Below are 26302 nucleotides of genomic sequence, written 5' to 3' on the forward strand. Positions count from 1 at the left end.
CGGCAATAGCATGCATGTCAAAATTAAAATAAAGTCTTCAACATTCTTTTATCCAGTGGGTTATTAAGTGTCGAAACCCGCCCACAACATTTAAAGGAATATTCAAGGACTACAGAATATCCTACTATTCTACCGGGCTACTGAGCGTCGAAGACCGCCTGGGAAAATAGTAGCGAATCGTCGCACTCATAAAATTTAAATGCTTAAGAGAACCCATCGGCCGGCACCCACAGACACGCAATTACTCGGAGTTCGAGCTCCGCCAATCGAAATCGCGATTTCCGCCGTCGGCACGCCGCCCCCGGAGGAATATTAAACCAAGTAAGTCTAGGGAAATCCTTTTTTACCAATGCCGACGGAAACCAGACGCAACACATATGTATATCAATATTTTCATATATGTAGAAGTATGACATCATCATGACAAAGATATAAAAAGAAATAACGGTAAAATACCGGTATTTTGCATAAGTACCGGTATAAGTCCCTACTCCCTAGTTTCTATCATATCATGCATCAACTACCTATTCTATTTATACAATATTTGTTTCTAACTCTAAAACAAAGTGTTCATTTACAAACTTTATATAACATTCTTTCTTTTTTTGACTTCTACAGTAAATTCTTGAAGTTTAGCGAGAAACTCACGGAACACCCTGTATATTCTCTAAAATAGTGAAAATTAAATGAAGATAAATGTTCTTCTAACATTAACATTAACATTAATATAGCAACTGCAAAATGAAGCTGTTTATGGACGAAAAATATAAATATGGTTTATTTAGTTTGATCATCAAACTAGAGTTAGCTCAAACACGAACGTCTCAGATTGCAAATGCAGCTGGGACTTTCTAAATTACATATTCTATATTCATTATTCAAGTATCCGATTATTCGTAGTACATATTTGAACAGTGTGATGTGAACTGTAAATTAAATTCTTTATGTTCATTGTTCTTGTTTAAACTTTATTTTTAATTAAAATGTTTCATTAACGATATTCTACACAACATTTTTATATTTATAAAAAAAACTAAATAAACCATATTTATATTTTTCGTCCATAAACAGCTTCATTTTGCAGTTGCTATATTAATGTTAATGTTAAAAGAACATTTATCTTCATTTAATTTTCACTATTTTAGAGAATATACAGGGTGTTCCGTGAGTTTCTCGCTAAACTTCAAGAATTTAATGTAGAAGTCAAAAAAAGAAAGAATGTTATATAAAGTTTGTAAATGAACACTTTGTTTTAGAGTTAGAAACAAATATTGTATAAATAGAATAAGTAGCGCATTTTTCGTTACATCACGTAGTAGGTCGAGGAATTGCATTGTGTTTATCTGGTCTGCATAGTTATCGTCCTTCCACGACAAGAAGGCTTAGCGTGTTTATATCCCCACTCTTGCTGCAGTCCACTGATTGGCTGTCACCGATCTTCGTCATCGTTTTCGACCAATACCTGTAAGTTAGAGGACTGCAACAGGAGTGGGGATGCAAACACGCTGTGCCTTCTTCTCGTGGAAGAATGGTACATGTTTTTTATCATCTAAAACAAATTACAAACTATATTCCATGTCGTACTATTTGTAATATATTATTTTAAAATGATATCCTACTGCTCTCGAATGTAAACTTAAATTCGATAAATAAGTTCCTCAGTATTTTGCTGAGTTTCAATAATTGCATTTTTAATTTCTTGCTTAAATTTATTGTATGAAATCACTTCTATCAAATAAACGTTTTATTTTAAACTTCTCCGCATGAAAAAATCGAGTGGCATAATATCGTTTCTAATTCTAAAACGAAGCGTCTATTCACAAAATGTAACATTTTTTTCTCCTTTTAATTTCTAGATTAAGTTCTCACAATTTGATGGAAAACCATGAAATATATCGCATAACTGTATTTACACATATTTTACACATGCAGATTATTGATTATCTTCTAAGAATCATCGATTTCATTCGCAGCAACGCTTCATTCGATGTGTGACCCGAATTAACTGATGACGAGATGTAATGTTTAAATACATCATCACTAGATTGATATATGCGCATTATTTAAATAGTGCTCAGATATGAATGTTGTTTTATTCGAATAATTTGAATACTCAAATATTCGAAGTTTATTCATATTCGAATACCAATAAAATATTCAAATAGCCTCAATTCTAATCATAGAGCGATATATGTCAACATTCTGTGTTATTCCAAGGAATATGCATGTAACGGATCGTTGCACAATTTAGCTGTTATGCTAATAATTTATATCACGCGAACCTATTGTGTGAACAATTGATATTAGTAAAGTTATTTTTACCTTAATTTACATTGTGTTATATTACAACAATTTACTACGTCTAAACAGTTTTAAATCTTAAAATATTAATAGCTTGTATGCGAATACGATTTGGTGTGGTTTGAAATGTCCTTGGATTATTACATGAGCTTCCACTCTAGTCTATAAGATGCTCTAAGTCTGATGTAAAGTATGATTTCGACATATGAATTATCAGCGCCATTGCATGCCACGGTTTATTATTTACCTGAACGGGTCGCGAGTAAAATGCGAATAATTCATAATCGTGAAAGAACACGATTTTTAACGAATTTTAACAATAAAATCAGTAACACTTTCAAGTGATCATTGTAAGTGATATAATCATAATATTGTAAACTCAAAAATGTTTAAGGGCAAATTTGATAGATTGTTACCTGTCCGTTGTCATTTCTGATAATCGGCATGAGACGTGCCAACTCACCTACTATCAGTTAGATACGAATTCTGTTACGACAGTATGTGTTCAACGAGAAACAGTTTATAATTTGCAATGAGATAAATTTGTATGGTAAGCCTGTAAAAAAGGATTGCGATACGATGGCAAGCACAGCTATCGCAACTAACCCGGAAAATAATTCCAAATTTTTGGAGTCGTTGCAAGCTGATTTTAAGTCTCTTGCTTCTGAAACGAAGAAAAAGTATCCACAAATCAAAGAAGTATGTTCTTCCCCTTCACCTTTTTAATAAATAAATACCTACTGTAATTTAACATTAGCTACAGAAGTTAGGTTAGTTTATCAACCTAAAGTGTATTTTTGCGAAAATTCATGGATAAAGTAGTCTCTATTAAAAATCAAGTTCTTGTCATTGCTTCAATGACTTTTTGAATACAGGATCGAAAACAGTTTTAAGGAATGCTATGTATAGACGACATATTTTTAATATTGTTATATATAATGTTTCTATTCAATTTGTTCCTATAATTTGTTGATACTAAAAGAATATATTTCTAAATGTTTGTAATAAATATTGAATGATTTCTTAACTAAAAATAAGATTTATATATTGTACTGCTTATCAATTCTTCTGTCAAATATATAGAAAGATGTTAATAAGTAATTTTCTTCGATATAGAATTTTGGTTTGTGTTATTCTAATAATTTTTTATAACACAGACAATAACATTAAAATTGTAATTAATTAAAATCACAATTGATATTAACTTACATATAATTCATTGCAGTCATGCGAGGAAGGAATTACAAAAATAAGATCCGCTGCAAATGCTTCGGGTACACCTATTTATTATATTGTTAATCAAATCTTGTATCCTTTGGTTCAAGGCTGTGAGAGTAAAGATGTAAAAATTATTAAGGTACATATTGAGCAACATGCTTTCCATTATTTCATTCATATTAATTACAACTTTTACGTTTATTCTCTCAATATTACATTTTTATATGTTTCTAGTTTTGTTTAAGTATAATGCAAAGGTTAATCACGCAACAAGCTGTTGATCAAAAAGGTGCTCGTTATATTACGGACACACTATGGATGTTGATGGAAACAGGAACAGAAGAAGTTAAAGTTTTACAAACTGTAACTTTGTTACTCACAAGTAATACTATTGTACATGGTGAAACGCTTGCAAGGGTAATAATTTAGATTATCTAGGAAATTTGAAATTCTCATGAACTTTTTATAATAATCATAGGAAAAAATTAATTTTTCCGTATTCACCTAATCTAATTGTAAATTGTAAGATGTAATGTGTAATTTCCAGAATCTGGTTCTTTGCTTCCGCTTACATTTTACAAAAGATTGTACAACAATCAATACAGCAGGAGCCACAGTGAGGCAACTAGTATCTCTGGTATTTGAGCGTGTTGTTGCAGAAGATGAACAGGGTCTTGATAATGTAAATTTTGATGAAATAAATTTAGAAGAACTGAAAATCCCGACTAATCAGGCACCCAAAGGTTTAGGACCATGTGCTGCCGATGCATATTTAATGTTTCAAGTAAGATATGTAACTTAAGTTGTTAAATTACCGAATAAAATTAAATTACTAAATATACATTTGTTCCCAGGATTTAGTGCAATTAGTGAATGCAGATCAACCTTATTGGTTAATTGGTATTACTGAAATGACACGTACATTTGGGTTAGAATTGCTAGAATCTGTTTTAACGAACTTTTCATCTGTATTTTTTAAGGTATATACATTCCAAATATAGGTAGTTCAAATACAAAGTATAAATTTCCAATTTAATATTTTTTCAGCACTCAGAATTTAGCTTTTTGTTAAAGGAAAGGGTTTGTGCCCTTGTAATTAAACTATTTTCACCCAATATCAAATATCGTAATTCTGTTCCGGCATCACTTCAGCAAGCTACACCTCTGGATAAACCTTATTTCCCTATTAGCATGAGACTTCTCAGAGTTGTTTGTATTTTAATACAAAAGTATCATTCTCTTTTGGTAAGCATCATAGTTTTGATATTCCATAATATATTTTAAAAGTAGAAATTGTTTAAAATGCTCGTGAGAAATTAAAAATAAAGTAGTACTACATAAACATGTTTTAATTAAATACAAATGTATACTAAATCCATCAATAACATTTATTTCCGATAAATATTCTTCTGTTTTAAATTAATATCTTGTATTCGAATATTATACAAATAATGTAATGTGATTAAATTAACATTATGTATTACTGTGTGTATGATTTCAGGTGACAGAATGTGAAATATTTTTATCTTTAATTGTTAAATTTTTGGATCCTGATAAGCCAACTTGGCAGAGAGCTTTAGCATTGGAGGTCTTACACAAAATGACAGTTCAATCTGATCTGCTTACAAACTTCTGTGAATGTTATGATTTAAAGCCTCATGCAACTAATATTTTTCAAGACATTGTCAATAGTTTGGGTGCCTATGTACATAGCCTTTTCGTTAATCCTCAAATGATGAATCAAACCAATATGGGTAAATTTACTTTCATTAATAATGGTGGAACATTAAATAAAGATGAATTAATGCATTTATAATAACAGCGACAGGTACAGCAGTACCACAAAATACTACTTCTCCATTATTCACGGGAATGCCAATAGGTCCTGGTGTTTCCCCTCAGCCTGGTTTTTACTCGCGTGGTATTTGGCTGCCGGTAGTTGCGACATTCACAAGTGGTCAAGCTAAATCTACTTAGTAAGTACATTCTCACTCTTTATAGTTTTAACATTTAATTAAAACGATTAGCAAACTGTTAACAGAGTAATTAATTCGACGTTCTAGCATATAAAGAGTGTTTGGCCACCCCTGAGAAAAATTTTAACGGGAGATTCTAGAGGTCAAAATAAGATGAAAATCAAGAATACTAATTTGTTGATGGAGGTTTCGTTAAAAAGTTATTAACGTTTTAAGTTCCGCCCGTACTGAATTTTTTTCTAAAAAGTATGTAGGATTTCGGGGGTAGGTCTATTCACCAAAAATTATTGTAATTGAGCCCCGCAACCAAAACTAATTTTTTCAGAATGATTTGAAATTTTTTAATAACTTTTTAATGAAGACTCAGTCAAGAAATTGATATTCTTGATTTTCGTCTTATTTTGGCCTCTAGAATCTCCCATTAAAATTTTTCCCAGGGTTGGCCGAACACCCTGTATATACAGTGGAAACCTTTTTTCAGAATTCACTTGAAGTTTAACATAACTGAAAAACATAGACAAAAATGTCGAATTAATAAATGTTTATTCAGAATTTGGCCTCTCAATCCATATTTAGCCTTCATTTTCCTAAATGTAGTAAAGTAAAGTAATTTTTATAAACTAATTGTTAAACGTATCTTAAATTTTCTTTGTGCAAATAATTCAAATAATTTTTAGCTTGGACATGCTTGATAAAGTTGAGCCACCACAGATTCCAGTTGGCTATGGAATAAGTATAGCCTATGCATGTTTATTGGATATTATACGTTCCATCTCTTTCGCCATTAACGGCTCTGGTGAAGTTTTAACTGGAAATCAATCTTATAAACCAAGCGAATCTGAACGTAAACTTCACACCCAGCTTGTTAATTCTAGCTGGTGTGGACTGTTAGCAGCGTTAAGTCCGCTCATAGATGCCAGGTAAAAAATATTAATGTTTACATTAATTATTTTATTTTATATTTAAAATTGTTTCCATAGTATACAAAGATAATTTCTTTTTTATTATAATTGTTAGCACCGACGAATCTGCAACGGAGAACGTATTAAAAGCAATTCAAACTTTTGCGTCTCTGTGTGGACAACTAGAGCTACAGACTCCACGTGATGCATTCATTACTGCAATCTGTAAAGCTTCGTTACCTCCTCACTATGCATTGACCGTATTGTATAATGCTCCCCAGGGTATACCGAGCGCAAGACAACAAGATTCCACTCAATACAATTTAACTATTGGAGAACCGGATTATCGGCAACAGGTAGTTGCTGTTGGTACTCCATTGCCTACCGCATCTCTACCAGTTGGTGAGTAGAAATAACTGAAAAGCAAAATGATTCCTAAAAGAACTTAATAGAACCATGCATTATTAATTTGAATAATGAACTATCAGTGATATATGTATTTATTTAAAATATTTATATTTAAATAGAATATAATTGATATCATGATTGATCATATAGATCGCTACAACTCAATGTTAGATCTAATGCATTAAAAAAGTAATAAAATAAAATATACAGGGTGTTCGGCCACCCTTGGGAATAATTTTAACGGGAGATTCTGAAGGTCAAAATAAAACGAAAATCAAGAATACCAATTTGTTGATTGAGACTTTGTTAAAAAGTTATTAACGTTTAAAGTTCCGCCTTTCGGTATAAGAAACTCTACTTACTGATCTATCGACAGTCTTACAATTTTGTGAATGAGAACCATTATACGCAGCTGTTCGCAGATTGCCGTTCTACAGGCGAAACTTTAAACGTTAATAACTTTTTAACGAAGCCTCGATCAAAAAATCGGTATTCTTAATTTTCGTCTTATTTTAGTCCCTAGAATCTCCCATTAAAATTTTTTCGAGGGGTAGCCAAACACCCTGTATACATGAAAAAGCTTGTATCTTTGGACTAACTATTTACGTTTTTGTTTTTATTTATTTGATAAAATTAAATTTATTTTAATAAAACAATTATTTATAGTAAAAACTTAATTAAAAATTTTACACTGTGTGTTAAGAAATGTTTATACGAAACCTATAATGCAAATTATTTGATTATAATATTTTTTATATGTTGCTAATAATAATGATAACAGTGGTATGCCAAAATGAATGCTAAATTATGTCTGTGCAGGTGCGCACCAAGGGCCTGTTATGTTAACAGCAAAGAATTTGCAGTGCATGCGTGCGTTACTTTCTCTCGCACATTGTCATGGAAGCATACTCGGTGGTGCATGGCACTTAGTACTTACGACATTGCAGCATCTTGTCTGGATACTTGGCTTAAAACCTTCTACAGGAGGATCTTTGAAAGCTGGTAGAACTGCTGCCGATCCAAACGCAGTACTAACAAATGCAGTTATGGCAGATTTACCTGTACTCAGTGCCATGCTTAGCAGACTGTTTGAAAGTAGTCAACATTTGGATGATGTAGCTTTACATCATCTAATAGATGCACTTTGTAAATTAAGCCACGAAGCGATGGAGTTGGCATATTCTAATAGGGTAAATGTCAAGACCTTGTGTATCTCATAGTGGTAAAATTAAGGGGATATTCTTCTCATTGATAAACAGAAAAAAAGGTGGTGTTCGGAATTTATTACAATAAAAGTATAAACGTAAATAATTTCAGATTTTAATATAAGGTCATAATATATGTTTTTTATGCTTTAACATATTTTAACGTTGAAAATATAAATACAATTTGCTTGTAAAATCTGTTGAAATATAAACTGCAAAAATATCTGCAATGCTATATCTAAACTGCAAATATTCTACAGAATATTTTGTCTTTGCTTGATTGGAAATTTCAAATAAATTCTTATTTTTCTAAATTGAAAATGTTCAATGAAGTAATTTAAAAGGTAAAAATTACATTTTAGTAAGAAAATTAGTGATCTTGGTTAATTAAAAAAAAAGTACTCCATATTTTCCGTTGATTCTAGTTCCAGTATTAGGAAACATATGTTTTATAAGTTTTTACGATTTCATCAAATCCGAAAAATTGTGTTTTGATAATGGACAACCTCGATTATGATCGTAGAATCGATATCGTATAAAATAGTTAATAATTTCATAAACACACGAGATAATTGCATACCAATTTTTGTATACTTTCTGAAAATAAGAATGTGTATATATGCTAAATTTCAAATACCAAGATCTTATACTTTTTATTACATAAAATTTTTCAAATTACCTAAAAAATATCGTTTTAAATGAGAATAATCTCGTAAAAGAAAGTTGTGATATTTTCTTTCCAAAGAAGAATTCTAAAAATACTTAATATTCTTGTATTAGGAACCATCACTGTTTGCAGTGGCAAAACTATTAGAAACTGGTTTGGTAAATTTGCCCCGGGTAGAAGTTTTATGGAGACCACTAACGAATCATTTACTAGAAGTTTGTCAACATCCGCATATTCGTATGAGAGAATGGGGAGTGGAAGCTATTACGTACCTTGTCAAAATGGCACTGCAGCATAAATATCCACAACCTTTACGCGATAATCAAGTATGTTTACTGTATATTTGAAAGCATTAGAATTACATTTAAAGTAATCATTTGTTAAAAACGTTATTTAATCTTCCATCACAGAAACTGCAGACTTTACTGCTAGGGCCATTATCGGAATTATCATCAGTACGTCATGGTGATGTAAGACAACGTCAATTGGAGTGCGTTTTACAAGTATTACATGGTGCAGGAGAGACATTATATCATGGTTGGCCCTTGGTACTCGGTATTATTGGAGCAGTATCAGATCATCATGGGTAAATGTCACTATTAGTTACATAATCCAAGTTTAATGAAATATTATTGATCTAGCCGTTGACCCGCGGGTAAATTACCCGTATTTTGTACGGGATTATAATTATTAACTGTTTGCAGAAGACGTTTCCTAAACAGAAACTTCTTTTGTAGAAAAGAACTTTTCTTGATTCGTTTAATGTACATTACTGTCAAATTATTTAATATAAATTTTTCTTGAAATGTGCAAAGTTTAACTATCTACAGTTGAGCGAGAAATTCATCAAATTTTGTTACGTTTTTTTGGATATTCGAATTAATTATTCAGAAACTAATTGAAATTTCAAAATCGGACTTAGATTACCACCTACTCATATCCTTTTAGAAGGCATTTATCAAATTTCAAAATTTGTTATTGAGCCGTTTTCAATTGATGCTGTTACAGACAAAAATCCCCCACTCAGCTTTATTATTAGTGTAGATTAAGGTAGTATGACATTCTTGGTTAATATGTTTTTTTATAACCCATAATATATTTTGGATATTTTACAGAGAAGCCTTAGTCAGAATAGCTTTTCAATGCTTACAACTGGTAGTAACTGATTTTCTACCAGTGATGCCTTGGCGGTGTCTTCCACTTTGCGTCGACACAGCTGCCAAGTTTGGTTCACAAACGCAAGAATTGAATATCTCGCTTACTGCTGTTGGATTAATGGTAAGAATTAATTACGTCCGATAAAGATTTATAATATTTGAAGTTTGTTTTTGTGTGTTAATCTTTGCCTATATGTTTCTTTTTTAAAAAATCGCATAATAGATTGGAAGTTAATATGCTGCGCGAATTCGGTGACAGTACGTTAAAACATTCGATTACGGAAGAAAATCATGATTAAAAGACGTGCATACATTCGGTTCTAGAAGACTTAGAAGCATCTAATCTTGTTAAAGTCGAAGTCAAAGTACCTCAAACAAATTCTATTAAAATTAAGGCAATCAGGCACTTACAGTTTATTAAGAACGCTTTATTACCATCAAACTTTTTGCTTCGCGTACAAGATACAATGCATTAAAGTAGATTCATATATCATCGATAAAATAGATTTTAGAGATTAGATCTTCATGTATTTATATTTTCATATATTTTTTCAGTGGAATATAAGCGATTATTTTTATCAAAATCAAGAAAAACTCTGCGTTTCTCTAAAAGGAGATTCATCATCCGTATTCCCAGACTTTCCTGGTACAACGAATATGCCTGCGTTTGATAAACTTTGGATGTGCCTATATGCGAGATTAGGTAATAAAACTTTTTGGAATATAATAGTATAACCATTAAAAACGTAATTATGAACGTGATATGTTAGGAAATTATTTTATCCCAACAGGTGCCTACATGTTCCACCATGAACGTTTGAACATTTTATTACTTGTTTCTCTACATTTTTTATTATATTGTTGCATAGTGTAACAGTTATAATTGCGCAAAGATTATGTCATCATCAAAGGATAGTCCACTGTAGGATTCAGTAGTTTCCTATAATAATTTTTTATATTTGCACTTAGAAAAGAACTACTTTTTGTTTCATTCTTTAGAATCACTATACTAAAAAGTTCGAGATTTTTAAATCCAAGGCAAACTGATATTGATTTAATTTTTATCATAATGTTTAACATCATGTTAATTTTAAGATACTCAATTTTACTTTTAACTAACTCATTGTTTTATTTTAAAATTTTTAAGGAGACTTATGCGTGGATCCACGACCCGCAGTGCGCAAATCAGCTAGTCAGACTTTATTTTCTACAATATCTGCTCATGGTAGTTTGTTGCATCAACCAACATGGCAAGCTGTGCTTTGGCAGGTCCTTTTTCCATTATTAGACAAAGTAAGGAGCTTATCTAATTCAGCAAGCAGTGAAAAAGTTGACACTAGTGGAAACATACTTATTCATCACAGTAGAAATACAGCACAGAAGCAATGGGCTGAAACGCAGGTAACAATTTCTATATAAATTTTAAGTTTATATCTATATTGATATCTATGACAGAACAACTTTTATGAAGTCACTTTGTAGGTGTTGACATTGAGCGGTGTTGGAAGAGTATTTAATACAAAACGTCAACTTTTACAAATGTTGGGAGATTTTCCTAATGCTTGGTCTCTTTTATTAGAATTCATAGAAAATTCAGCGCTTAGTAAAAATAATGAGGTGTGTGCGAACAATTTTTATCTTCATGAGTGAAAGTAGAAACATGTAACCTTATTTACACCATACTTCAAATCGACAGGTGTCATTGGCAGCTTTAAAATCATTTCAAGAGATTCTATATCTCCAAAAAGGAAGCGATAATAACGAAGTCGTTCAGTCAAATGACTCTGAAGCATTGTGGATTGTTGCTTGTCGTGTGTGGCTTCACATCGGAATGGAAAGTACAACACCACCCCAAGAATGCGAAACAGAACCCTATATACCTTCGCAAGCATTTTTAACTGCGTTGGTTCATATATTTCCAGCTGTTTTCCAACACATCAGAAACAAGTGTGTTTATAAGATTTTTTTAGTAATTGAGCTGTATTTAGCGAAACAAATTTAATAGATTTTATAAACTTTTGGGTATAACATTTATTGTAGGAATAAATTATGATTTCATTTCTTTTTTACAGAGTTACTGGTCCGGATTTACAAAAACTTTGCACAGTGTTAAAAAATGCAGTTGCGGTTCCAGTACACGGCGAATCAACACCGTTTATCGTACCTACAATGCCAGATGTCGTTCTTACTCATTTGCAAGATGGTGTACTTCATTCCATGGAGCTTTTGCAAAAGGTATATAACACTGTCCAACAAATAAAAACCTTCTTTCTGTTTTACAATATCTACCGGGTGATCCTTCTAAAGTTTCTTGTGTCAAATTCTTTTCTTAATCTTTTCAAATTAGAAACCGTCTCGAAATTTTTCTTGGATGGTTTCCTTCTTTCTAAATGTCTATAAAATCTGATATTGTTTATTTGTACTAATAAAAAACTTTTCGTCATTTACAATGATTCGAAACAATAAAACTGAATAAACATATTCATTGATATATTCAGAAAACGCTCCTCTATTTGTTTAAGACAAATTGAACTTTCTGTTAAAAATGATGTTTCTACGAAACCATGTTTTTCTGGATTTATGTTTAGGGCGAGAAACTCTACAAGGATCACCCAGTAGATATTATAAAACAAAATTTGTGTTAAACAATGTAATTTATTTTGTTGATGGAATTATTTTTCCTCCATTCGAAACTAATCTTTTACATTTTGACAGGAAGCACTAAACGGACCTGACAATTTGCGAACAATGATCGTACTAATATTTCTTCAGCTGCTAAGTTTTTCAAAATTGGCTTGTGAAGCGCCTACGTATGGTAAAATACCAACGAAACACATTTCCCAAGTTAGAGGTGTATCTGTGCGTATTTGTACCTTAGATACTTGACCGTGCATTGTCGTTAAGCGGTTATTGTTTAGTATCTCTTACTTATTTAGGCTGATTGGGTGACCATGAATTATGTTCCTTTTGGAGAAAAAGCCTTAGCAATGGTCGTTACATTGTATCAAAAAACGGCACACGAAATGGCAGTAATAGATGGACAAGTTTTAAAACACATTATAGAGGCGTTGCATGTGCCTTTGTTGATGAAATATACTTGCCCATCGCCGACAACTTGGAAATTAGCTGTTACTAGTCTGCTTGCTGTTCTACATACCGGTTTGCCCCTAGCCAGAAAATATCCAGAACAATTTCAAAGTATGTGGCCAGAACTAGCGAATACTCTGGATGACTTCTTGTTTCCAAAGAGGTAAGTTTTAATATTGTCTTTTTTTATTCTCGATTGTAAGCGTCTGTTTTGTAAAAGTTAATAGTTTACATTCGTTCAAAATTTTATGTTGGTCTTTTTGTTGGTTCTAGCGTACTAAATGTGGAACGAGGTGTTGAAGAAATCCAAGCAGATGAAGCCGTAGATTGTCAAGTGATGGAACTACTACGCGACGAAGTGCTACCACATTCTCAGCACATACCTCATCAATTTATCTTACGAGTAGTAATGCTTTTAAACAAAGGTTCCATACATTCAGCAACAACGACAAATATTGGTATGTATAAATTGTTTTTATATTATACAATAATAGACCAATATATAACTGAACGCACATTCCTCCTTAAATTTTTTATATACATAATCCTCTGGTGTTCAATTTTTTCATGTACAGAAATTTCATTTTTTTTTATAAACGCTATAAAAGAAACCCATCCATGTCTATTACTATTTTCCATTTTCTATTTATTATTGTAGAAAATGGTACAGAAACCAAATTAAGGGAAGAATTTGCAAAGACATGTTTTGAAACATTGCTACAATTTTCTCTTCTGGATGGACTAAATAATGAGTCAGAGCATGATACTTCCAAGAAACCTGAACACGATGAAGGAGGCGTAGCAGGACGATTAGCAGTTACTGCTCTTCTTCATAGGTTCCAAGAAGTTTTACGTCGATATATAGAAAATGAAAGGCGAAGTGGAAAGTGCCCATTACCTAGGTAACAGTTTTGTTGCTGATTCTTTCATTTTGTTTTTTTTCTGTTCTTTTTTAAAATTAAAATTAAGTACCGTTTTATGGATAGTAAAACTAGTAATGCTACACGATTATATAAGTCTATAAAAAATATAATAAACGTACACTAATTTTTAAGTACTTACTATATGAACCTTTTCTAGGTACAGATTATCTGAAATTTCATTTGTTCTGAAAGCTGTTGCAACACTTGTAGTGTCACTAAAAAAAGCACCTCCAAATAAAGGTAACTGTAACTTAAGCTACATGAAAGGAGCACGTATCTACTAGTGCATTTTTAGTTATTCTTTTACCATTTACATAAACGTTACTTCTTATCTCGTATTTAAATTGTATTGTGATATCGATTGTCCATGAATTTATTATCACATTTAAATTTGTATTTTATTTTTCAGTTGAAAAGTCAGTATGGGAGCAACTGATCGGATTATACCCTTGTTTAGTAGAATGTACAATTGCTACAACATCGAGCCAAGTTTCAAGATCTTTACGGGAAGCCTTGCTTCAGTACCATGATCTATTGAGGCCACCGATTCACAGTTCCACAACATCAAACGGTGTTTGACCAATGCATACTTTACTTCTTACTCGAAATAGTAACGTTTGCTACACCGCCAAGTAGTAAACTTTTTGTAACTACGGTTACATGTATAATAAACTACGTTACAAAATTTTTACTTCCGTGTAAATGTACAAGGCGAGGCATCCAAGGTGAAGTACTATTAGAAATCATTATTTACACATGTGCCGAAAAGTTTATCTCTCAAACATTAGAAATTTTTCGTTATCATGTAACAAAGGTAAACAAATTTAATTCTCATCTTGGTTTTTATAATGTAAACAATTTAATTTTGTAAATTGCAATAGATTTTTATAGAACAATAGTTTTAATTAGTAGTTTAATACTAATGTAAAAAAACGCATTGATCAGGTACTCATTCAAAGTTTTCGGAGCTTCTTTTCTTTCAAATATTTATGCTTGTACAAAAATGATCTCGAAATTTAAGCCTTCCTTTTAGATAAAAAGATGGTCTTTATATGACGAACAAATTTTTATGTGCGGTGTGATATTTATGGATAAAAGCTGCATACAATTTTTTATTTAACTAACATTACCATTTATAATCAGCAAAAACTAAAGTAACATGTGGTCTATCATATTTAAGTGAAATAGCACGCAACACTAGTTTTAGGAAGTCGAAGCAAGTATACAAAAGTTGTATGAAATATTTATTCCATAAGTGCAAATTGATTAATAACTACAATTTATATACATGCCATGCTACTGTACATAATTGATGTACAAGTTGGCTTTTCTAATACATATTGTAAATACTGAACTAATCGTGACTAGTAGAATATACAGCATAAGACGATTTTATAAATAATATGAAATTATTATTCGCTATTCTTACAATGCTATAATATTGAAGAAACTATGATATAACGATGTAAATAGCTACACGGAAATTCAATAAAAGTCTGAAATATTTATTGCTATTTTTGTATAGAAATCGTGCCTTCACAGGTTTTAGGCTTCATATTTTTTGTATTTCCGTGATTCATAAATATATAGCAGAAATTTTTTAAACACTAAGTTTTTAAAACATTTGTACATGTGACGAAATGAATTAAAATATGTTCTTTACGAACATTTTCTTATTATTTTAATATAATTTAGTAAAACATACTTTCATTATGTTAGCTACGTTGTTGTGCTTAGGATTTTTACTCTATTTTTTTTTTTAAATCACAATCATAATCTAAACTAACTAGTCTGTATTCTGTTTTGAAGACTAATACTACAATATGATAAATAGATTTCATTAGATATTAGCAGTGTTAATGCACATAGTTCTGAACTATGCATAATTGTATAAATTGAATTTGTTAAGGATTTAATATATGCATATGGTACTTGGTTCGATTTCTTTTAATGGGCAAGCGCCATTGTGAGAGTTGAAAGGAAGCATCTTGCAAACGTAGATGTCGCATCGATAACCGGAAAACTTCTAGAAGTTAATCATGTTTCATTGAAAGCGCGTTGTAGAATTATCTTTATTGTACTATTATTTTGCATCGGATATCAAATAAATATGACAAATTTTACCTATATTCGATTGTTTCGAAGTGCGTCGATAAAGAAGTGAATTTGATTCATGGTGTATTTTCGAGCGACGCCGCAGCCATGATTGTTTAGTTTCGGGGGGGATGAAAAGCGAACGCGAATGAGGGATTTGAATGAAACGCGTGTGATCATAACGTATGAACTTATTTCGGTGTTTAATGAGTGTGCCTGTTAATTAAGGGATATGGTAAGCGGTAACGTCGGTTAAAACATGGATCAAGTGTCTATTTACGGAGAATAGTTTTCGCGCGAATTTTCAGGTGTTACGATTGTTGTTGGGTGCCGCCGTCGCTACCGCGGCGCAACACTGCACTTTCAAACTTTCGATCGATTTGTAGCCGATGCAAGACTGTAAAGCAAAATGGGCATTGTGTATGGCCTATACTGACGCGACTTTTATCCTATTTCTCGACGATTCCTCGATTCCGTATACCAATGACGTACCGTTTCTGTGAAAACGTTCGAAAACGTAACCGGGTATCACATCGCATATAAATCGATATACATATACTTACGAATGTGTGTACAAACGCGCGTTTGTGTATGCAACGCTTGAACGCGAGTGTATATACAGGTACTACAAGGAGCCGTGGATCAGGAACGCCCCTTTTTACGATACGATCGAATTTCTTTCCCGCGCAATTTCTAAGACACGATGAAACGTCAATAATCGAAAACATAAAATTGTGTACCTCTCATTTAATCCCTGGACTGATTTCACCTAATTTTTCAGCTTCCTTTCTTCGACGATGATCCCATTTTCGTTGTAATGAAATTTTTAATTTATTTTTATTTGATATTTTTTTTGTCGAATTTGAACCTTGATCCTGACGTGTAGAGAATATAATCAAAATAAATGATGAATGCTGAAAAGGAAACGGAAAATTTCAAAATGTATATCGCATAAATGTAACTGTGTTTGTTTTCTGTTAAGAAAGATATGACCACTTTTTAAATTTATTTAAAATTTTTTGTTTACTTCGTAATTGTTACAATTAAGTTTATGTTTAAAATAGTTTTTCTATTTTAAAGGAAGTTATATAGTACTTTAAGTAATTTGTTATTGAGAAAAATGTAGGATGTATTTTAAATGAGTAAAAGATTTTCCTATGTTTAAGTTTTGCTGAAGATAGTATGTTACTAAATCAGTTATCACGTTTAGTAGCAAGAGAATGTTTTCAGTCAGTCTGTTGTGTTCTTATGTAAAATATGTAATAGAAAAAAGAAAATGAATATATAAAGATTTTTACAATATAAATAATATTTGATAAAATACCTAATAAATCTCTAAATTGTTTTATGCGTGCATTATCATAAATGTGTTACTTGATTTTGTCATTTATAAATAAAAAGTAAAACATGTTAAAAGTATGGAAATAATATTCTCTTTTTATACATTGTTTTAGGGTATTTAAACATTTCCTTGAAATGTGGTTACGAAGTGAACATATTGGTAGACGACTACGTGGTCGCTTAAATATAAGCACCAGATCCAAAGTCTCCAACCATCGAGTACAAATTGGCAGTTTGCGGAAACTACCATCTATCAGTAATAATAATCATCGTATTAATTCACAAAACATGTGCGGCAGACTAACACGATGGAGGCGTAGATGTACACATTTTTTAAAAGAGGTCAGCATTCAAATTTCAATTAAATCTTAGATTCAAATTAATTCTTTTATATATAGTACATTCTTTCTTGTTATCATCGAAGACATTAATACTCAATTATATTTCAAAGTGTATTATTGTTATTAGCTTATTGTAAATGATCTTTGCAGGTCATTTATTAAAACAAACTTCACTGTTTCTTAAAAAGAAAAACTTTCTAACTAATCAGCGATTAATGGTTAATGAGTGACTGACTAACTCGCAAGGATGTTATGCAATTAGATTACTTAGAACTACAATCGAAGCCATTTGGTTAATATAAGGACTCCAATACAGTTTTGTTAAAAAGATTATTATCTTCGTAGGCTTGTAAAGAAAATGTTTTACATTTTGCGAAATCTACACCTATTAGACGAGAGAGAGGACCTCGTAGAAGAAAATGCATAAAGCGATCAATGGTTACTTCAACTCCGTTACATCGATCAACTGCGAAAGATGCAATTCCTGTAAGTTATTATAAATTACTTAATTTCTTTATAATCAATAGTACATTGTCTAAATTTTTTTAGCTATCAAAATGCACAATAATATCTAAAGTCACAGAAGAATCTAAAGAAAACTGGAATACAACTATTTTATCTCTATATTCATCCATATTAAATACAGATTCATGTTGTTCCTCCATATCTACTATAAATGATTTCAAGCCTTCCATTCCAAGTGTATCGCACCTGACAAATCTAATGCCTCCAGCATCTATAGGATCACATTCAGATCTTTCATATGTATTAGACAATGAAGAAACTAAGAATAATGGTAAGTGAATTTATAAAAATTATATACTAATTTATTTTTTCTTTTGTCTGTGCATGTTAAATGAAATTTTACTTGTTATAGATGCCAGTTCACTGTATTATTCTGCTACCTGTACAGAAACAGAAACATCTGAAGAATGCTATAGTTTAATACATTCTACATCCATGTATGGAACACGCGCTTTCTCACCAGAAAAGTATTTTCCAAATGGAAAATACGCACTTAGCAACAACAATGAAAATAACAGCAGTTTATCAAAAAATCAATATTCTATTGACAGTCATTCATCGAAATATGAATCAAGTTATACTACTGTAAAGTATAGCACATCAACCATGTACAGTATAAATCATCATCATTCATCTGATACAAATGGGAATGTTACTGAGAAATACAGTTCCGATGATATTGAGAGTGATTATCACGATGTTGAGTACATGGAAGTTGGAGGTGAGGAAATAGTAGAAAGTTGTGATGTGGAAAATATGGTTACTCATGTGCAGGAAGACTGGGAACCATTTGATCCTTATGTCTTTATCAAGCACTTACCACCTTTAACTCCAGCAATGAGAGCCAGATGTCCTGCTCTTCCACTTAAAACACGCAGCAGTCCAGAATTTAGTCTAGTATTAGATTTGGTATGTTTATATCTAACTGAAATAATAAAAAATTATGAATTGAACACTGACAAAATTTTGATATCTAAATATCATGGAACAAATGAATCTCTGTTAAAAAATATTTCGTTACACAGGATGAAACATTAGTTCACTGTAGTCTACAAGAACTTTCGGATGCGGCGTTTCGTTTTCCAGTCGTTTTTCAAGATGTAACTTACACAGTGTTTGTCAGAACACGACCGTATTTTCGTGAATTTTTAGAACATGTCTCGTCATTGTACGAAGTAATCCTTTTTACTGCAAGTAAACGAGTTTATGCCAATAAATTAATGAATCTATTAGATCCAACAAGAAAGTTGATTAAATACCGTCTGTTCAGAGAGCACTGTGTTTGCGTTAATGGAAACTATATCAAGGATCTGTCTATATTGGGTAGAGATTTATCTAAAACTGTTATTATTGATAATAGTCCACAAGCATTTGGATATCAGGTAAATTAATATTTACGGAATTTAGAATGAAATGTCATAAATTATTCTTTATTCGTACAAAATATTTCTATTACAGTTAGAAAATGGTATCCCCATAGAAAGTTGGTTCGCTGATCGTTCAGATAATGAACTAATGAAGTTGTTACCTTTTTTAGAAAACTTAGTAAACTGGGTGAGTACTCACATTTATACACAATAAGCCATAACGGCCATTAGAAATAAAATAAATTTAATTATTATTGCAGGGAGGGGATGTTAGACCACGCATTAGAGAACAATTTCGACTTTTTAGTTTTTTACCACCGGATTAATTTAGGTAGTAAGCACAAAATTAATGTGGAAGTACCAGCCTACGTCGGTATATACATGTATGTATATCTTAAAAATATTAAGTAGATAAATGTAAGATATTAATACAAAGCGTGCAATAATACACGCCAAAAAAATTATATAATTTGCAATAATATCTTATTAATAAGCATGTCCGGTGGAAAAACATTAAAACGCGTAAAATCCAAAATACAATTACTTTTGCAAACGTTTAAATTACTATCCAGCTACGATTTTCATGAAATTTCAATTAAAAGTTCATTTATTAATGGAACGTATTAGATTTTATACTACATTATTACATTCTTAATCATATTTATTTTAAATTTGAAAATGTCTTGATACATCAAAATTGTATTAAGAAATATATCATAATATAGTAAATATGAGAATCTATATCTATCAAATTTTGGGCAGGTACCAACCAATTGAAATGATAGATAATAAAAGTTTGTAATTTACATACAGACCAATCAAGATTTAATATTAATGACTGCTAGAGCTAATGCGATATGCGAGTAAATACTACGCATAATGTTTTAATTCAAATTGTTTAACAATTGATTCGCGCATCGATTGTTAAATGCTCTAGCAATAAAAGTTGTAATAAATTACAGGCATCTCTCAATTTACATATACTTTTCAGAAGGTGAATAAAAATTAATTTAAAATATACGAATATACGTGTAATATGAAATCGAGAGGTGCCTGAAACATATTTGCATTAAAGAATCATTACTTTTTTTTTTGGTTTTTGCAATTTTATTTAAAAAAATGTTTCAGTTTCTTTTTGTTACAAGTGCTAAGTGTATATAAAATTAAGTACTATATATGCGTACATTCGCTGGATTTTTTTTTTTTTTTTTTAACTTGCAGCTGAACAAGTTTTTTTTTTTAACGAGATTATTTTAATTCAATTTATAAAATTGATTGTAATATCCGTTACACGTAAAAATACACCAAGCACTTAATGCATTTATCTATTCACAAGAGTAACTTAAGAAAGTTGATACTCACAAGGTGAAATTATTGCAATAGTTAACAAAAAACAGTAAAGTTCATCAGATAGAAACAAAATATACTCGTAGAATAAATACAGGTATAAAATAAATATACAGCAAACTTTCAGTTGCAATACCAGTAACTTCTGTTTTCACAAATGTTCTTACTTTTATGCATAGTACGTACATAGCAAAAATGAAATCATGCCTATATAATAGAAAAACCTGTAAAATGGGAATATTGAGCTCGTACCTTCAGTACAAAAAATACTGTTTGCATTTATTACATTTGTAATTGACTATTTCAATTTTGTATGGTTTTAAAAATGTGTCTGCACAAGTAATTTCGATTTGTGTTAAAGCGATGCCCTCGAACATTAGAGTTTTAGTATTATCATTTATCATTTTAATTTTGCAGATGATGATAATAATTGCCGCATTCTTAATCAGTTTTTATCGTATCTTTTTTCTGTTTGTTCATTATAATGTAGGTATACACATACATTTAAAATACGTCTCAAGGAATACGAAGTCTTCGATTCAAGCTTAGTCATTATAGAGGAATATGATCTCAATCTGATTATTTTTAATCAGTGTATTAAAACTATAAGTGCTGAAGCTTTAGTTGAGCACTACAAGTATAAATCAGTATAGATTACAGATTATTTGAGTGCATATATATTTATATTCGTAATGTCTTAATTACGAGTATACGATATGTATGTTCTGTATGAACGTGCGTGTGACAACTATATCATTATACCTACACCTAATAAGATTATAGAATTGCATGTATATCCATAGTCGGAGACCTATATCAAAATGAAACAACCATGCAAAATAATTTAGCACAAGTAACATGAGAATTTATATCTTGTAGTTCTTATACTTCAAGATCACATGTACGTTTCACGTCACAAAATTACAGATGTGTAAGATCGATCCTGTTATTACAAATTTTGAAACTGTTTAAATTTTCTATATTGGATATATTTTTCATTAAGTTCCGAATCTTATTAAAGTTTATACTTTATAATTTTGTATGAGTGCGTTGAGCGAAAATGAAAATAGATTTAATCCTTTTAATTTTATTATTATAAATTATTGTGCATATTTATCATTTCACGCAATGATTTTATTTCCTTTTATGTTAATAAATATTAAATCGCAAGTCGCTTACACTTCTGTTTAGAATAATAAAATTATATTTCTATGTACATTATAATAGCAACTTTCAGACATAATATTTGTTACTGAAAGATACTATCAAGAAATAAAAAATAATAAAAGTAGGGAGATTGTACAAGAAAAATACATGCTTGTTACATACAAAACAAATATTTATGTTATTAATTCTTTTATTTATCATTAAACGATAAATATATTCACATATAACTTGTTCTAATACGAAAGCGAACATTGTTTGTTTAATAACATGCTTGCACATTAAATATTACATTACAAGGAACATTTCAACATTTTCAAATATACCAGACTAATTTTACGTTCTATTTAGTACACAAATGTTTGACTAATTAAAATATAATAGTCATAACCAGTATTTATTGTAATTAAACGCTGGAGACAAGAAGTATGTAACAGACTGAATATAATAATTAGAAAAACTAATATACAGCAGTGCAAAATTGTGTCAGTATTTATTATATATTTTCAAATTTAACTTTTTATGGTATAAAATAATTTGAACATTACTCCAACAACTTATATTTAACTTAAATTGGACATTATTGTATTACACCATAATACACCATTATGTTATTTTAAATACAATTTCTAAGCGTACATTACAATTAGATAGAACACAAGAATCTATATAAAAACTGACTAGAGACATAGTAAAACTTTATTATATAATGTCAAAGTATTCTGTATAAAATAAATGTGCATTGAAAATTGATGCACATTAATAGAAACATACATATGTAGAGATAAATATATATCATCGTTAACTATGTTAAATATATACACAATGTCTATGATTGAAAAATTACTTATTGTCGATTAATACCCATATAAATATACTTAACATCAGAATGATTATTATTGTACATGATTTTTCAGTACGATTCAGTTAAATCAGAAATAAATGTATATAATAACTATGTTTAAAATAATCTTTTAAAAAATGGACAATAATCATTTAACAATCATTTACGATTACTTCCGACAAGAAGCCATTCTGTGAAATGTCAAGTTTACAGATACCTTTTATCGATTATGTATTCTTGCTGTTTTCCAAGAACATACCTACGTTTGGAAATCTTCAAAGTCGTGTTACTTACTTCTCGCCTCTAACGTTTCGCTACTTTACATGATCGCTTGAGGAGAAAAAATGCTGAAAAATGTCACGTGCAGTATTATGTATTTAAAATAACGTTATTTCATGTTCAACGCTAATATAATTTCTATAGTTAACAGTTGTAACAAGTTAACTGTTAATAATTTCTTATTTTCTATACAATTTATTATCCCTCCAAACTCGAACTTCAGATACGTTGAATTTTTATTTATTGTTGTTACTGCAAGATTTGTCATATTTATGTACCTGTGTAGATATATGATATACAATATATATGTACACTTTGAGTTCTCAAACAATGTAGATTTGTAGACTGGTGGTTATATTTCCACATACATATGAAATAGAATTTGTTTTTCATCAATGTTTCTTTTCGTAAAAAAGTATGTATAAATATGTTCAACTTTAAATTAACTTTTTTAATAAAGATTGTATACCAAATTTATTGTAGGGAGAAGTAAAGATCGCTCCTGGCAGGAATTACTAATTATATTGGATTAAATATTTTAGTCAGTCTTCACGAAGACTGCGGCTAATAAAGAAAATTACTCAATTGACACTTCGATTTTTATAAAACTTAGCAGACAAATAGAGCATTGAAAAATGTTAGACACATAGTTTTTATTGGTTGATATTTGTGTTTAAGCGATTAAAATTACCTTTAAAGTTTTGAATAAAATACTTTTGAATAATAAATAAAAGATAAATAACTTTTGATCTGTTATTCGTTCAATAAAAATTACAATTAAATTATGTTCTATGTTAAACAAATAAAAATTTATTCGAATAAGTATTCAATTAAATATACGCAATTAAACTACTGTACGGAATTTTTATTCGTCATCTATTATTGAAATAAAATTCTACTCTATACTGATACTTGTATGTATAATTTAACTTATATACAGAATGATCCAAAACGATTCAACTGCATAAGTTGAGAACTTGCGTGTACCTAAGTGTATTTTATATAGTCATATATCGTACACCATAAGATTGTTACTTAAAGTACATTTTATTATTTAAAATAAAAAAAGTTAGCTTTTTAAAAAAAATTAATCAAATTTTTACTGAATGCTGCACAGTTTTGGCTTTGCATCTTCGTTTTTGGGAACGTTGCATGCATAAAACAGGAACTTATTATCAGTGCAGTCAGTATACCTGAGTTCAACATATCTGAAGTTCGAGTGTAGCTCCTTCTAATCTTCTGAACGCTGGAAATACCTAGTCTCAATGCGTTTGCAGAGATTCACAAGCAGTTGATAGCTCTGGACAATATTCGCCAGTTTGTTACCAGGTAGAGGTGTTGTAATTATTGTGAAAATATGTCCAAAGACTAAGGCATCCAATTCATTTGGTATTCTAAATATAATTAAATAATACAATAATCAATTCGAAATTTAACTAAACGAATAAATATACAAATAGATATATATTTCATGCACTTGTACAAATCTATTGACAAAATAACAATAAATGTTTATAATTGAAAAGAATCTTCCGATAATGGTGGTAGTGATTCAAGGGATTCTGAACAATTCCATAGGGTATCTTTTGAGGGGGAGTTGATGACTTCAAAATCCATTATAGATTCAGCCAAAGCATACTGGAAGTAGTTATGTTCAACATTTATTGCATGCTCAATGAGTTTAGGAAATTGTTTTACGGTTGCAGCAATATCTTCTACAGTGGGACGAAGTTTAGAGCTGAGTAGTTTATGTACATGACCAAACACCAAAGCATCTACTTCATTAGGCCTTTTTAATTTGAAAACATAAAAATAAGATAGTAATGTGCGAGATGCATTTCACTTATCGTTAAAGTTAAGTGTTAAATGAACGTTACGATGCATGTCTATCTAGTGTTTTTATTAAATTCTACTATGAAAGATTAACAAAACTTTTATAATAATTAATCATTGTTAACTTATACTTACTTTTCTCCAGAGAAATATGTATTACCCTCCAGTCTATCGGATAATGCTGTGCAACAATTTTTTACATCTGTACATACTTCCTCTAAAGTCCTATTATACCATCCAAGTACATTGAGTTTCTTTATGACTTCTTTTCTTTTCTGCCAGTTTAAATAGTGATTCAAGGGCCAAGGATATACACTCCCATGTCTTGGCTTAGTTACCTCGTTTAAAGTTACTTCGTCGATCCAAGTAATATATAATTCAGCATTTACAAATACATTATTCACTAACGATATATAAGCTCTCATGTCTGCTTTGCAATTTACAGGTAAATCATCTGATAAACTTATGCCTTTGCTTCCTATGAATGACACAATATTGTCAAATTCAGATATTAAAAATGCTCCGCATTTAATAAATGGCACTCGGCCAGATGGTGACATATATTCCGCATTACTTTTCAGCTCTATTTGAAAGTTAAGATCGCACATTTTAAGGAAAGCTTGTACAGCTAAACAATTTGCACTATCGGGTAACAATATTTGTTCAACCTCGTATGGTTGATATAAAGTAATTGTTTGAGGCCATGTCTCTGGACCTACATGAAAAAAAGGAGCATAATTTAATTGGTGTTTTGAAATAAAAAAGAAAAAATTAGGCTTTCAAATTGTAAACACAAAGATTAACATGGAATAATGTATAAAACTGTTGTGTATAAACATTTGAAGATCACGTACAGATGTAATAAGAAAAAAGTAATAAATAATATAGTAACGCTATTGAACAGATAAAGGTTAAGTATCGTGTAAGTTAGAATCGTGAAATAAAATACTTCAAAATAAAATAAACAATTACCTTCTAATTCAAAAATTAGATCCTCCAACAAAGCACTTGGCATTTTATTCAATTGAGTTTAATATTAAAACTGATATAAAATTTTAATTTTTTCAACTAGTCCGAACTTCGCCAGTGAGAGAGAACAAGGAAACGTTAGAAGCAATCAAATCGGAACTTTTCTAATATAAATAATGAAGTTAATATTTCGAGAACAAGTACATTACAATTCAAGTAGATACATTAAATAAAATAATAAAATTTAATTTTTATAGCAGATACTTTCCCAGATTATTAGCTTTAGTTACCACAATTCGCTATAACTTCGAATCAAAATGTATTAAATTATTTACATATTTTCATATATGTATT

The 26302-nt window shown here is 30.4% G+C and overlaps 3 protein-coding genes and 1 long non-coding RNA gene across 9 annotated transcripts; 2 read left to right on the top strand and 2 right to left on the bottom strand.

Moving 5' to 3' along the window:
- Nucleotides 1–2524: 2524 nt before the first annotated feature.
- On the top strand, nucleotides 2525–15203 carry LOC122400662 (protein MON2 homolog). 4 transcript variants are annotated; one of them, XM_043402230.1, is made up of 25 exons: nucleotides 2525–3000; nucleotides 3527–3658; nucleotides 3754–3936; nucleotides 4067–4303; nucleotides 4374–4499; nucleotides 4567–4764; nucleotides 5021–5273; nucleotides 5342–5495; nucleotides 6173–6415; nucleotides 6513–6799; nucleotides 7625–7995; nucleotides 8791–9003; nucleotides 9088–9263; nucleotides 9793–9955; nucleotides 10390–10537; nucleotides 10982–11235; nucleotides 11317–11451; nucleotides 11531–11781; nucleotides 11907–12069; nucleotides 12550–12693; nucleotides 12771–13084; nucleotides 13195–13379; nucleotides 13580–13823; nucleotides 14002–14084; nucleotides 14254–15203. In XM_043402230.1, exons 1-25 carry the CDS (start codon nucleotides 2881–2883, stop codon nucleotides 14421–14423), a joined length of 4947 nt encoding a protein of 1648 aa, XP_043258165.1. In that variant the 5' UTR covers nucleotides 2525–2880; the 3' UTR covers nucleotides 14424–15203. The 4 variants fall into 4 exon arrangements, with proteins under 4 accessions (XP_043258165.1, XP_043258167.1, XP_043258166.1 ...); XM_043402232.1 differs by having other exon boundaries at nucleotides 14008–14084; XM_043402231.1 differs by having other exon boundaries at nucleotides 5348–5495.
- LOC122400686 lies at nucleotides 6386–7865 on the bottom strand. The gene is made up of 3 exons (XR_006259375.1): nucleotides 7743–7865; nucleotides 6638–6813; nucleotides 6386–6523 (listed from the first exon to the last, which is right to left on the bottom strand). It is a non-coding gene; the product is annotated as an uncharacterized LOC122400686 (long non-coding RNA).
- A 381-nt stretch (nucleotides 15204–15584) lies between the features above and the next one.
- LOC122400670 (CTD small phosphatase-like protein 2) lies at nucleotides 15585–20079 on the top strand. Its single transcript, XM_043402247.1, has 8 exons — nucleotides 15585–16173; nucleotides 17393–17621; nucleotides 17966–18106; nucleotides 18170–18416; nucleotides 18498–19054; nucleotides 19171–19527; nucleotides 19604–19699; nucleotides 19773–20079. Exons 2-8 carry the CDS (start codon nucleotides 17415–17417, stop codon nucleotides 19836–19838), a joined length of 1671 nt encoding a protein of 556 aa, XP_043258182.1. The 5' UTR covers nucleotides 15585–16173; nucleotides 17393–17414; the 3' UTR covers nucleotides 19839–20079.
- A 2484-nt stretch (nucleotides 20080–22563) lies between these two features.
- LOC122400678 (metaxin-2-like) lies at nucleotides 22564–26086 on the bottom strand. Of its 3 annotated transcripts, XM_043402261.1 has the most exons (4): nucleotides 25952–26086; nucleotides 25115–25694; nucleotides 24403–24540; nucleotides 22564–23214 (listed from the first exon to the last, which is right to left on the bottom strand). In XM_043402261.1, exons 1-4 carry the CDS (start codon nucleotides 25992–25994, stop codon nucleotides 23187–23189), a joined length of 789 nt encoding a protein of 262 aa, XP_043258196.1. In that variant the 5' UTR covers nucleotides 25995–26086; the 3' UTR covers nucleotides 22564–23186. The 3 variants fall into 3 exon arrangements, with proteins under 3 accessions (XP_043258196.1, XP_043258197.1, XP_043258195.1); XM_043402262.1 differs by lacking the exon at nucleotides 22564–23214 and having other exon boundaries at nucleotides 24131–24540; XM_043402260.1 differs by lacking the exons at nucleotides 22564–23214; nucleotides 24403–24540 and adding an exon at nucleotides 24633–24935.
- Between the last annotated feature and the right edge of the window lie 216 nt (nucleotides 26087–26302).

This window comes from Colletes gigas, unplaced genomic scaffold, assembly GCF_013123115.1.
Source record: "Colletes gigas isolate AHSC1104 unplaced genomic scaffold, ASM1312311v1 Colletes_gigas_Sc00019, whole genome shotgun sequence".
Taxonomy (NCBI): domain Eukaryota; kingdom Metazoa; phylum Arthropoda; class Insecta; order Hymenoptera; family Colletidae; genus Colletes; species Colletes gigas.